At 31.6% G+C, this 13432-nt stretch overlaps 2 protein-coding genes across 2 annotated transcripts in view; one reads left to right on the top strand and one right to left on the bottom strand.

Annotated features, from left to right (window-relative positions):
* The window catches only part of LOC129216346 (coiled-coil domain-containing protein 39-like), a 58739-nt gene extending 56438 nt beyond the window's left edge, over positions 1 to 2301 (bottom strand). Inside the window, exon 1 of the mRNA XM_054850559.1 lies at positions 2200 to 2301. Coding sequence (XP_054706534.1) covers positions 2200 to 2301 — 102 coding nt within the window. The remainder of the gene's footprint in view (positions 1 to 2199) is intronic.
* A 322-nt stretch (positions 2302 to 2623) lies between these two features.
* The window catches only part of LOC129217089 (alpha-1,2-mannosyltransferase ALG9-like), a 33484-nt gene continuing 22675 nt past the window's right edge, over positions 2624 to 13432 (top strand). Inside the window, exons 1-6 of the mRNA XM_054851338.1 lie at positions 2624 to 2695; positions 5428 to 5570; positions 8658 to 8802; positions 12175 to 12309; positions 12407 to 12477; positions 12769 to 12931. Of these exons, the coding sequence (XP_054707313.1) occupies positions 5485 to 5570; positions 8658 to 8802; positions 12175 to 12309; positions 12407 to 12477; positions 12769 to 12931 (600 nt within the window). The 5' untranslated portion in view covers positions 2624 to 2695; positions 5428 to 5484. The remainder of the gene's footprint in view (positions 2696 to 5427; positions 5571 to 8657; positions 8803 to 12174; positions 12310 to 12406; positions 12478 to 12768; positions 12932 to 13432) is intronic.

The following is a 13432-nucleotide window of genomic DNA, read 5'->3' as shown; positions in this document are numbered from 1 at the left end:
GTGTGTATGGGGGGGGGCAACATATCTGTCAGTGCCCGGGGCACCCAGGTGTGTAAAACAGTCCCTGAATACAAAGACAATAAATTCCCAGCCAGCAAGAACAAACATACTAGTGATGTGCCGGATCGTTAAAAAAGTAGATCCTCGGATACGGATCATTAGTGTCAAGATCCGCGGATACGGATACGGTCCTCAAAAATTCTTTACACAATTCAACTATCCAAGTGTAAAATTTGTTACGGAAGGTATTCCCGTCAGGGTATTGGCACTGTTTCTTCAAAAAATGTCATTTACGTCGAAAATATACTCAAGACTATGATTTACTCTTTAAAGAAATCTCCGTTAAAATTGAGGAAGAGTTGGATGGAATACTAGACGTTAAATCCCGGTTATCACAAATTTGCCATTTCAACTGCGCTTGCGCGCGGACTTAGCTTTTTGAGCTTTCTGTTTTAAGATTTTGTGTTGCTTGTTTATATTTAGGATGAGCGAGAGTCCCACCAAATTAATGAATGCGATTAGAATATTTTCACAGCGATTTCATGATATATTATATGAAACTACGGATATGAATAGCTGATAATCTTAAGAAAAAAATGACATTTCAATATTTATTGGTTTGGAAATATTTATTTAACATAAATGTAAAACACGTTGTGTACTTCAAAAATGATTGCAATATTAGTACAGAAATCCGTCTTTTGCGGATATTTTACGTTAGGCGTAAACAACTTAGTGTTATACATTTTCATTTAGGTTGAGGGTTCGGCTTTGTATTAGAAGTGATGCTGCAATTCTAGTACGCTCTTCTGAGGTTAAAAATTTGGTCCTGAAAAGGGACAGAAAAATCAGACACCGTATCCATTAATAATTAAGACGCAAAATTCAATCTTTACCGAGGCCTAAAAACTAAATCAGAGAAAACTTTGTGATTTCTAATTTTTATCTGTTGCTATCTTATATTTATTAACAAATTTAAAATGTTGGTAATTAAATTGAGCAAGATTTTTGAAATCAGTTAAGTCCGCGCGCAAGCGCAGTTGAAATGGCAAATTTGTGATAACCGGAATTTAACGTCGAGTGGATGGAATGGGTCCGCGCTGCATTAATGCTTAAATAGAATGAAAAAAAATTTCTAGCCTGCTTGGTAGATCTAGGATACAGGAGCAAGACTGTAAAGTTGCTAATGGACAGGCTAGAAATAATTTTTCGCATTTTATTTCAGCATAAATGCAGTGCTGACCCATTCCACCCAACTTACTCCGACCGACGAAATAACAGAGCCGGAAACACCTTTACAAACAGTAAATAAAGAATTTATTTATTTATTTTTTTAATTTTTTTTTTTTAAGGATGCCGAGAAAAACCAAAATGAAGAATAACACAAAACCCAAATCAATAACAAAAACTAATATTAAATAAAAAAATTTAAAAAAAATATCTCAGAGGGCCGACCTTATATTAAGATGAATTTCGCGGGTCAGAACACACATTGTTAGTAAATATGAACTGACAGCAGATAGAAATTTTAAATCATTGAGCTTTTTCTCCTTATTTTCCGACTTTGAAATCGCCACCAATCACGCGTATAAAGGCTTAGAATTGCATTTAAAATTTACTTAACAAGGTTATAGCTCCTACTGTACATAACTTGGAAGTTCCAAACAAATATCAAACGCAGAAAACTTAATTCTTTCAATTAGGGCCAATATTTTTAACGTACGGATAAGTTTTTAACACCACAATTGTGAAAAACATTAAGTCGGTTTTAAATAATATCCCCGGTAATTAAAGTTCTACAAAAACGAGGCCAAGCTAAGAACACTTTCGATCAAGTCACCTTTTGAACGAAAGAAAAATATCAAAATCGGTTCATCTGTTTAGGAGCTGCGATGCCAGAAATAAACACACAGATGCACACTTTTAAAACTGATTACCCCTTCCTTTTCGCGTTGGGGATGGGGTGCAAATTGACTTCGGAAATGATGCATTATAATTTAAATGGGGAATAAAACCTAATTTAAACGGAATTTAAGTTTATTTTATTCAAATATTTAAGAATTTTTAGAATAGATAAGATCCATTTAAGATCCGTCAAAAAAGTAACGGATACGAATACGGATACGGATCTTTATTTTCCCTCGGATATCCGCGGATACGGATACGGATACGGATATCCGGAACATCACTAAAACATACCTCCTCTTCTAGTTTTCTATTTTCCTCATCTGCAACGGGAAGTTCTGGTTTATTTAGCCACACAAGATCATTTCCCTGCAAATCAACAGAAGTTTCGAACATTTCAGGGTAGTTGGCCTGCATGATTTTTTTCCCAATTAAAATTGTAAAATCAGATTTAAAAACTTCTTTCAAACAGCTGAATAGTCTGTTGCTATCATGGTTGCTATAGTAACGTAATCAAGCTGTTGCCAAAAGTATTTTTATGTTTTATGATAAGAATTTTCGGTATATCGCTTTATTCCCTGAAAGGTGAGAGAAAACCGATTTTGTAAAGAATTTCTCTCATCAAAAGTTATTTCAGTAAATATGTATTCATTTTTATCAGTAGAAATTTTATTACTTTTTTCATTCACTGAAGCTACTTCAACTTTACTTTTCGGCCAAAAAAAAAAAAAAAAAAAATCGCTGACGCTTGAAGATATAAACATAACACGTTTGCGGCAATTGTAAAAAAGTATGGTCATTTTTTGATTAATTCCCACAGAAAAACTTTTTTTTACAACATTCAAAACGTAATAAGGTCGTACAAAGCTATGCAAAGTATTGTGTTTACTAATTACACCTTGGCAAGTTATTTCATTGACTTTTAAAATCTGTATATTAGCTTAAATGTTCTTTTAAATACATTTCTCTGTACATAAATTTCGAAAATGTTACAAGATCTACCAAGTATCAACAAATAAAACTAAACTTTGGTCATTGATCTTTTCTCAGCAAAGACCGGCTTATCATGAAGATGTTATAATTATGTCTTTCCCCCACCCACATGAGAGGAGAAAATATAGTAAATAAACTTTAATTTTCGACTTGGAAAAAAAAATCAGATAATGCATCGTTTTTAAAGTGTATAATTAGTTTAAATTCCTTCCATTTGTATAAAGTTTCTAATTTTTCGTTGATTGTGATTCATTAATAAAACTGCTGAATCGTCGATTTGCCTTCAGACTTCCGACATTCTTGAGCCATAGGCGGATTTAGAACTGAGTTCCTGGGGGGGCAGCATTTTTTTTTTTTTTTTAGCATTATCAGTTGTATTGATTACAACTGGCTGGATTTAGACTTAGCATGCTTCTAAGCTTTTTCAGGGTTTGGGTGTCTTTAGTAGTCTGGTCAACTTTTCTATCGGTGGGAAAAAAGGCCATTTTTTAAAGTCCCCCTCCCCCCATGCATTACACATAAGGTCTAAGATGGAAAATGGAGTCCTTTTTAAGTAGGGGATAGAATATGTAAAATTGTCGGGGGTGCGGGGGTTCCTCCCCCGCAGGAATTTTTGTAAAATAGATACAAAATTCTGCATTTTGAAGCCCTAGAAGAGGTAATTGGAACTACTGAAATCTCGGAGACAGATAGCAAAACACTCTTTTGCAAATTATGATAATACACAGTAAAAATTGTTTTCGGATTGACAAATCAATTACAGCAGTTCTCAGAGAGAAAAAGCGAGAAAGAATAGAAGATTATGCATTGGTTTTTGCTTACTTTGGCTGTCGGTTCAATTCAACCAGTTTTTGATCACGCCTCCAACCCACCGACAAATACAACAATGAATTAAATACAAAATGATCAAGTAAAAAATGCTTTAAAAGAAATGGTGTATAGATTTAGAAAATAGGCCCAATTGGACGATTCATAATTTATACACTTGATAAGAAATAAAGTTGAAGCACTTTGCTTAGGAATTTCTAAGACTCATCTAATCCGTTTCAAGGACTCGAGAACAGTTAAAATTATTTAAGGCACTTAAATTGGCCTTTCCAGTCTCTGAAATTTAGTACTTGATTGTACTGTTTTACAGTATTGTTCTAACTTTATAAGAAACAACTATTTTAAGTTTGGGATCTCGGTGGCCGAGCGGTATTGCTCAGGTTCGATTCCCGCCTAACTGTCCTGGGTGTTCTTCTGATTTCCTTGTATTGTAATAAATCTGAATTGTGCTATCTGTCTTATGTGTCTGAGCAAAAGTCGGAGTTCCACCTAAAATGGGGCTCAGTCAAACGGAAGCCGCTCATATTAGCCTCAAAAGTTGATTAATGCCTTTGTTATTCATTACCTTGGGTGCTCCAAGGGGCATCAGGAACAACAACATTTTAAGTTTAAAAGAAAAAAAAACTATTGATTTCTCATTACAACAACTTTTTATTTTCAATTACAAGTAGGGCAAAAAAGAGGGAAAAAAAAGAGGTAGTGCTTTTTTTTTTGTTTGTTTCCTTCTGGGCTGAACAGATTAACAATATGCAGAAGAAGTGAGATAAATGCAAGTAATACAAAATAATTTCCAAAATCTACTGCATTCGGGATTAAACAAACAGCAATATATGAAACATGTGAGTCACAAAAATTTATCTTAAGTAATATGCTACAGAAACGTGAGAACCATGATTTTTATATTTTTGATGCAAGATGTTTCAAGGAACTAAATTTGACACATTTTGGCATTTCTCTCCCCCCTCCCCCTTCATTTGTTATAATTTTTTAAATTTATGGTTTGTATCCACACTTTCCAAAATTTCAAGGTTTTCAAGCACTTTAAAATGGAATTTATTTTTTCAAGTACTACTTTTCCTTTTCTTTAAAGAACAAATCATGAAATTTTCCGGAGTTGGGGGCCTTCAACAAAGCGGGTGCCCTCAACTATAGCTTGTTTAGTTTATAGGTAAATCCAGTTTTTTTTTTTTAAATCTTTGTTTTAGTTTACAATTTCTTGAAACAGCCGTTGATTATTTTAAGTATAGCGGCTGATTACTTATATTTTCACTCATATACTTGCTCTAATGGTTTTCAATTCAAAGTAGTCGTTTTCAACACATTTCATCAACCCGGTAACAGCTTTACTCTTTGTAATGCAGTGTTTGGTGCCCCCCCCCCCCCCCCATCAAAAGGACAGTCGCTGTTCTCTTCATTTTCACTTCTGAACTTTCAAAAAAAGAAAAAAAAAATCATGATTTTTTCTTTTCACATTTTTGAAGGTGCGTTGTTACCATGTATAAAGTCCTCCCAAGACTGGGGGGGCATTGACCCCCCTCGCCCCCCCATAAATCCGCCCATGTCTTGAGCATAAACATTTCTGAATACTTTTCGAATCAGCCAGTTTTGTTGTTGAAATTCGAAAAACTTCTGTATTTAAAATGAAGGTTTCATTAAGCATGTTTTTAATTCCAAGTTTAACATAAGTCATTTTTGTTACAGAAATTCATGCATTTGAAATTTGACCTGAAATCAAGATAAGTTTTTTGTATCAGTGTCATGCCTCCTCGAAATCGCCAGCATGCAAAATTTAAAAGGGAGGTGAAGGATGTGAAACCAGAACACATGGAAGTTTCATCTGATATGTAAGATGGTGTATCTGTTACTATGTTGATTTATGTTATGAAATTTGTGGTTTGGAAATTCAATGAAGAAAAGTTTTGGAATAATTTTAAGAATGAAAGGAAAGCAAAGAAGGGATTGGGGAAACATATGATATAGGTAAATTGTGAGGCTGTGTATTGTGAGGCTCTCCGTCTTCACACTTTTATATGGCCATGGCCATATTTAAATTTTTATGTATGTGTATGGGGAAACATACATTATAGGTGAATAGTAAGGCTGTCCTATTGAGTACTCCCTGTCCTCACACTTTTATATGGCCATGTATGAAATTTTATGTATTTGTACGCAGTAATTGTGTATGCCATAAACAGGGCTTGTTGACTAAACCAGCTTATTTAGAATTATGATTTAGATCAAGAGATTAAAAGAAAAAATAACTTTATTTTATTTTAAAATTGATTTGCAGTTTTAAAATGTGTTATTAGATATAGGAAATGTGTTGCAATTATATCCTTAGCTTCAAAAACAGTTAGCAAAGGGAAATAATTCCCTCTTTTTGTCTTGCTTGTTTGTGTGTAATTTCAACTTCCCCTAATATATGTTTTGGAACTTTAAAATATTATTTTTATTCCTTAAAAGTCAAATAAAGAGGCTAGTAAGAATATGCAGTTCTTTGTACACTGGTACAAAGTAATATGGCAGTATACTAAATGTTCAATCTGGGACTTATGTTAAAAATAAGCATGAAAAAAGAAACTGACCTTGTAATTTTAAAACAGTATTTAAAACAAAACTGCTTCTTATAACCCATTGTAGATTATATATTTTAACCCTTAATGTTTATGCAGTATTTAGAGAAATTATCAGGTTTTCTCATAAAGTGCATGAATATGTTGATTCAGACTCCTTTTTTTATTTGGTTTTTCAACTCCTTTTAAATAATTCCCGGAACTTTTAAAACCATCTCAAATGTTTCTTACTTGTGTCCCTGCTGCACAAACTTCTTTAGCATAGCTGTTCTTGGCAGCAAAACTGATGTAACTTAAAGATGCAGCATTGAAGAAAATAAAGGTTTTACCCAATGTTACTTTCAATCAGGTTTCGTTGATTTAAATCAAACCATTATGGGCAGTTCTCAAAAGATGGGAGCAAACACAGACCTCAACTTTGTAGCTTCAGCACCAAATAACTTTCATTTTAATTAACTCAAGAATTTTTGAGTTAAATTATAATACTGTATAGAGACAGGAATTGACATAAATTATGGAAAAAAAAGCTCTTCAAATGCCCTTAAAAAATATTTTCTTTGCTAAAAGGCACAATTTTGGACATACCAAAATGTTAACTGAGCAAATGTACCATTAAAAAAATTTTTTTTAAATTGTTTCCATACTTTTCAAAAAAAAATTAAAGGTATGAATCTTACACTGAATAATTTTTTGTTAATATTTTACACAAATAACAAAAGTAAAGACAGATTATTTACTTCGTAAATGACTTTAGAAAAAAAGTAAGTTTGAAATTTGATGCATGTCCAAAAGTTACGATCTTTGCAATGCTATTATTTGAGAACTAAGTATATGATGTTTTCGTTTTAAAGGTATTTATCGATCCTCAGAGTCAATTTTTAATGGTTTAAAAGTGTTTTCATAAGCTTTTGTGCAGCATCTTAGAAGAAAAATGATTTTTCTTAAACATACATGTGAGATGTCCAAATGGCGTTACGATCTTGATGCCGATAATTCAGTCCGTTTATTCATATTTTTTGATAATCCACTGTCTTCTAACTTCAATAAAAAAGGTTATTATAATGTTATATTTTTTAATCCATTGGTATTTTGCATAATTAATATGTTACACATTGAACAATACATAAATTACAGTAGAAACATGGCTGGTTATGATCGTAACGAAAGCCATTTTGCACTAAAATTGCCAAGCAAACCTCCGTTGGCGACAACACAAAAGGTTACCAGAGGGGAATTCCAGTTTGACAATTGTAGTTTATTGTTAGCTGCACTAGTTTTGGCGACTTTATCACCTGCGCTAGCAATTCCCCCCCCCCCCCTTTTATTATTTTAGATTTTTTTTTCTCTTCTTTATTTTGGAAACATAATTTAACGATCTCCAAATAGAAATACGAATTTCTTTTTTCAATAATTTTTTTTACACAGCGTTTTAATTCTTATGACATTAGAAAAAATATTTATTTTTGAAACTGATGATGTCACTTTTTACATTTGTATTATTTTTAATTTGAAGCTTTTTTTTACCTTTCATAAACCTCTTCAAAATTATTCCAAAACTTTATTATATGTAAAGAGCAGTATGTATAGCCATTCAAGTACTTCATTAATATTCTCTTTATTATTAAAATGCAAAATTCAAAAAGTAGTAAATAAAATTTTCATTGGAAAAGTTAAAAATCAGATTAACAATTGTCAAAAATGGTGAAACTTACATTATGATGATGTTCAAAATCCGTTACCTACAGGACAACAATGTCCAAACTCTGTTACCTACAGACTGCTGATTTAATTTGCTAATTAACAATTTTTACAAATACCTGCTGTCTTTTCATGTTCATATATTGTGTTCTAGGTATGCATACTATAGAATAAAAGCAAAATAGATGTCAAATTTGAAAATTCTTGAAATTGCTCAAAGTTAACTTTTTTGTTCCCACCTTTTGAGAACTGCCCTTATAGATTGAGATCTCCTGTCTTTTAAGTGTTAAATTTTCTTGTATTTGTATTAGTTTTGTTTACAACAGGGTATGAAAATTGCTGAAATTGCCAAATGACCCGTAAAGGGAAAAAAAATAGGATTCCAAAAGTATTCTGTACTACATAAAAAAAAGAAAGAAAAGTAAATTAGAGACTTGTTTCCAATTTCTTTTCATTCGAGTCCTCCAACAAGTGAAAGTATTGCATGTTAAATAATATTTCTATATCCTCGCCTCAGAGCAACAGTAAGACATCTAATCTTAGAAACAACAGTAAGATATCCTAATGTTGTTCTGAGGCGACAATACGTTGTCATATAAATTGAATTCTTATAACAGTTTTCGACATAATCATTAGAAAATGTGTTTTTTTTCCCCCCAGGAAACTTATTGCAGATTGGAAACCTCATAAACCATGGGCACCATCTCCTTATACTGCATTCAAAGTTTTGTTGTCAGCTCGTCTTTGTGCTGCAGTTTGGAGCAATATTTCCGACTGTGATGAAGTCTTCAATTATTGGGAACCTGTAATTATAAATCAAACATTAGCTTATCTTTATGTAGCAAATAAAAGTTATATTTCCCATTTATGCATAGAAAAATTATACACAAAAATCTCAAGAGAAAATTTATCTTGAATGGATTTGATAGTTAACAAAGTTCGTACGGGTCATGGAAATCCTGGAAAGTCATGGAAAAAAAATAAGCGAATTTCAGACCTGGAAAAGTCATGTAAAATTGAAATTTTCATCGAAAGTCATGGAAATTTATTTCAAGTCATGGAAAAATGTCCTGGACAAAGAGAAAGTAACAATAACTAAAAGAGCATTAGAAATCTTGAGTTATTTATCAGTATAGCACATAAAAGCTATTAAAAGTGAAAAATTGAATGATCCCAAAATCAAATCTGAATTTTGAAATCTCATTGCATCCACCTCTGTCGCAGCCGCTTGCCTTTTTTTGCGATGTGATTTTACTGCTTGGACATCTCTTATTTTGAATAAATTGTTATTTTCAACACTTCTTATGTTTCATATTCTGTAGTAGCAAACTTGCACGTTCTTGGTTTTGCCACGCCCACTCAAAAAAAGCAATTTAATTGCATCCGAGTTCGATTCCATCACTCGTAAGACCTTATTTATTAAATTTATCAGAGTCAACCTAAATTGTTGAAGGTTTTAGAAAATAAAAATTTTTAGTCAGGCGATAGAATACAGAAAAGGGAATTTTAAAAACAGTAGCGCCCAACATACGGCCCGCAAAACTAATCCATGCGACCCACTACTATGCTCAATGTCATGAATCAAACATGGTCTGGAATTTCTGAACCTATTTATTTATATACATTTGAAAATGTGCAAATAAGTAAACGAAACAAGTATACTTTCGAATGAAAAGATTGATTCATTACTGAATGGTTTTTTCAAAAAAGATCTGGTTTAGAAACATAAAGAACTAAATTATGTGGATGATTAAATGCTCTGTTGACACTAAAAGGCAACTTTTGAAGCAAATTAATTGAAACTCAGTGATGACTCATTCAACCTTTGTCTCATTCAATATCATTCTGCCTGTTTATAAAAAAAATAGTGCTAGACACTTAAGCATCATCATATTCATTTCACTGCATTTTTACTTTACTAAAACTTATATGACGTATGCAAATAAAAAAATAGTTGAGTTTTTTAAGTATAAACTTATAATTTTTCATTACAAGTCAGTACTCCAATAAGGCTGTGGTATTCATACAGACATTTTGCTAATGCTCATTTCCAAAAATTAGCAAGTTTGCAATTAAATAATTCTATTATCTTAGTATAACAAGTCATGAAAATTTTCATTGAAGTCATGAAAAAGTCATGGAATTTTTTCATCCAAATAGAGTATGAACCCTGAGTTAATGAGTAAAAAGCATGGAGGTTGAGGCTACTTATGTCACTGAATGTACCATTCAATTAGTTAAATTGTGACAGGAACACAGAGGTCTTTATTTCCCCTGACCAATAATCTTTAATTTTTTTTTTCTGGTTTTACATTTTTGTTTAGGAAAAAAATATGCTGTTTGTTTCCTTGAAATGCTTAAGTAAAGTACTATTACAAGACTATCATATATTGTAAATTTATTTTTGTTTTTATTGCTTGTTTAATTTTGAAAAATTGCAGATGAGCATCAGGGCCGGATTTGGTGGAGGGCAGGCAGGGCTACTGCCCCGGGGCCTCCACAACAAAGGGGCCCCACACAATAAAATTTTTACAAAATATCCTAACTTTATCCTAACTTCCAAAAATATCGGATATATACATATAGATCAAAATATTCGGATATGTATCAAAGTATCGGATATTTTGGAAAATATGATGATCTTTTCGAACCCTGATTAGGGGCCTCTACTCCTTCGTTGCCCCGGGGCCTCCACACTCCCAAATCTTGCCCTGATGAGCATAAAATTATGTTCAAACCTGTATAATCAACTGTAAGCTAAAAATATATGTATAGTCATGGTACTATGAAATTGTCAAAAAATATATTTGTGTAGCAGGGGGAATTAGTGCCCGAACGTCGTTCCGGGGGGCGGCTTTCTGAGATAATGTTCTTTTCACATAAAATTAGTCTTGCCTCTGGATTCAATTGCATTCAGGTTATCGAAAAACTATGAATTTATCCCTGCCATAGAGATACATTTGAACTCTCTTAATACAGTTGCGCCTCCTTATAGCGAAGCCGAAGGGAACAAATAAAATTTCATTATATTATTTAAAATTTTTTTTTTTTAATTTAAATTTTGATTTTATAACGCATTTGTCATACTACTCCTTGCAAATGAAATTTCATCAAAATTATAAAATACTAGCTAAATATGATACGTAAAACAGCCGAAAATAAAATGTTGATATTACTTTTTCAAAATTTTGTGATAAAAGATAAATAATGGGAAAAAAAGCCAAAAACTAGACATTTTCGGTAAAATATGTTCTTGTTCATATTTCAATAAAATATAGCAAATATACTTCACAAAACTAACCAAACAGAAAAATCTTTCAGAACAAAATGTTAACAAACCACTTAAATATTTGGCATAAAATTTTCAGCAAATTTAAATAATAATTTGATTCCAAGGAACAGTTTAAATTTTGTAATTATGTTGAAAATTAAGTTTTGAGAAAATCAACATTTTTTCTTTTACTATTGCAAATTTCATTATTGAATAAACAAATTAATTTTTAATACAAATTCACCACAAATAAGGTCTTATGATTCATTTGAAATGGTATTAGTATTAAAAATTAAAACGTCGTATGCATATTTTACTCATGCATTTTATATGCATTTTTCAGTAGCAAAAAATTGGTGTGGCTCCCACAAAAAGTGTCACAACTTCACTAGTTTTCCGCAAATTGAATTCTTTTTTTTTTAAACGGTTCAGCTAAAGGTTTGGTTTTTAGAAATATAATGGATGAAAAACCGTTTGTTTGACCAATTTTTACTCATCTGAAAGCCCCTTATTGCACACGATACACAGTAAAATGTGTAGGGAAATTGAAGCTATTGTGTTATAGCCATAAATATTGCTACGTACGGTTTTGTTATAAACGGGCATAACTGTATAACCAAGATTAATTTGAAAGTACCTGGAAAATGAGCATTTTATTAGTTAGGTGGGTTTTTATTTTATTATGCGAGACATCTCACACATAATGTCTGCATTTAACCTAGTAGTTGAACCTTGTAAAGATGAATGTTTTTAGTATGTAAATTTGTTTTGCATGGTCTTTGTTTAGTCTTTTTCCAAATACTCTCTGTGAAGCTATTCGAAATTATCTTCTGATCTTTGTGTTTACATTAGAAGTCTAGATATCTCATAGAAATGAAAATAATTTAATAGCTTTTGTTTTTGCAGATGCATTACTTGCTTTATGGTGAAGGATTCCAGACTTGGGAGTATTCTCCATTGTATGCCATTCGTTCTTATGCATACTTATGGGTTCATGCTCTTCCTTCATATTTATATAGCACTATGCTTCAATCTAATAAAGTAAATATGAATTGTGTTGTTTTATTACCTCAGAATATATTTACCAAATTTGCATCATATTATTTTTGTTGCAATAATATTTTTCTCTTATTTTTAGGTATTAGTTTTTTATTTCCTGAGGTGTTTATTGGCTTTCTTCAGTGCTTTATGTGAAGTTTATTTTTATAAGTAAGAGTTTATTTTATCTTTTTTTGCATTTAATTAAAATTTGAAGATTTTTAAAAAATAGTTTGACACTTTCTAACATTTTAACATTTTGGATATTCATGTTTTGTTGGAAGATTTATAAAATTTACTGTGTGTTCATTCAGAGTTGATAGGTAAATAGAGTCTAGCATAGTTGCTCTTGATTCTTGTTGAATTTGGATTCTTTACTAATTTTTTTACTGTAGAGAGACTTTATTTTTATAATTGCAAAGTTTCATATAATATTTTGCAAACTCTTTCTACTTATTTCAGATCCATATGTTATCATTTTGGACCATGCATCGGTCGGCTAGTGCTTCTATTTTTTACAGTTGGCTCTGGGCTGTTTATCAGTTCCACTGCTTTTCTTCCAAGTACATTTTCCATGTACCTTTCATCTGTTGCATTTGCTGCCTGGTTCATTCAAAAATATGAAGTAAGTACAAAACTTCATTTTTAGTTAAATTTTAGCTTATTAAATGATGGCTTTATTTTTTATAAAATAGGTAGATTTACATTGCTTTTGTATTTCTATACAGTCAAACTCTCTTAATGGAATGCCCAATTTTCCCCAAAAATTTATTTAATAGGCAGAATATTCCATTATCCGGGATCAAAATAGCAAATTACGCTGGTTTGGAACACTAAACATTTATTACATTAAGCAGGATATTCTTTTAACCTATATTCCAATAATCGGGCTCGGTTGTAGTTTCTATTTTGGTTAATTTTTGAATGTGTTGCTGTAAATCTAGTCTTGATGTATAAAATTTATAAAAATATTCAATTACAGTAGTGCTAGAGTATTGCTCAATGTGATTGTGGTTAATGTTATCAATCGCTTATTGTTATCAAAATCACTTGGCCCCAACTTTTGCTATTTATTTCAATGTTAAATTTATTGCTTTATATGATCATTACATTGTTTAATATTATC

Source organism: Uloborus diversus, chromosome 2 (genome assembly GCF_026930045.1).
Source record: "Uloborus diversus isolate 005 chromosome 2, Udiv.v.3.1, whole genome shotgun sequence".
Lineage (NCBI taxonomy): Eukaryota > Metazoa > Arthropoda > Arachnida > Araneae > Uloboridae > Uloborus > Uloborus diversus.
Note: the sequence above shows the minus strand (reverse complement) of the source record. Positions and strands in the feature narration are given on the sequence as shown.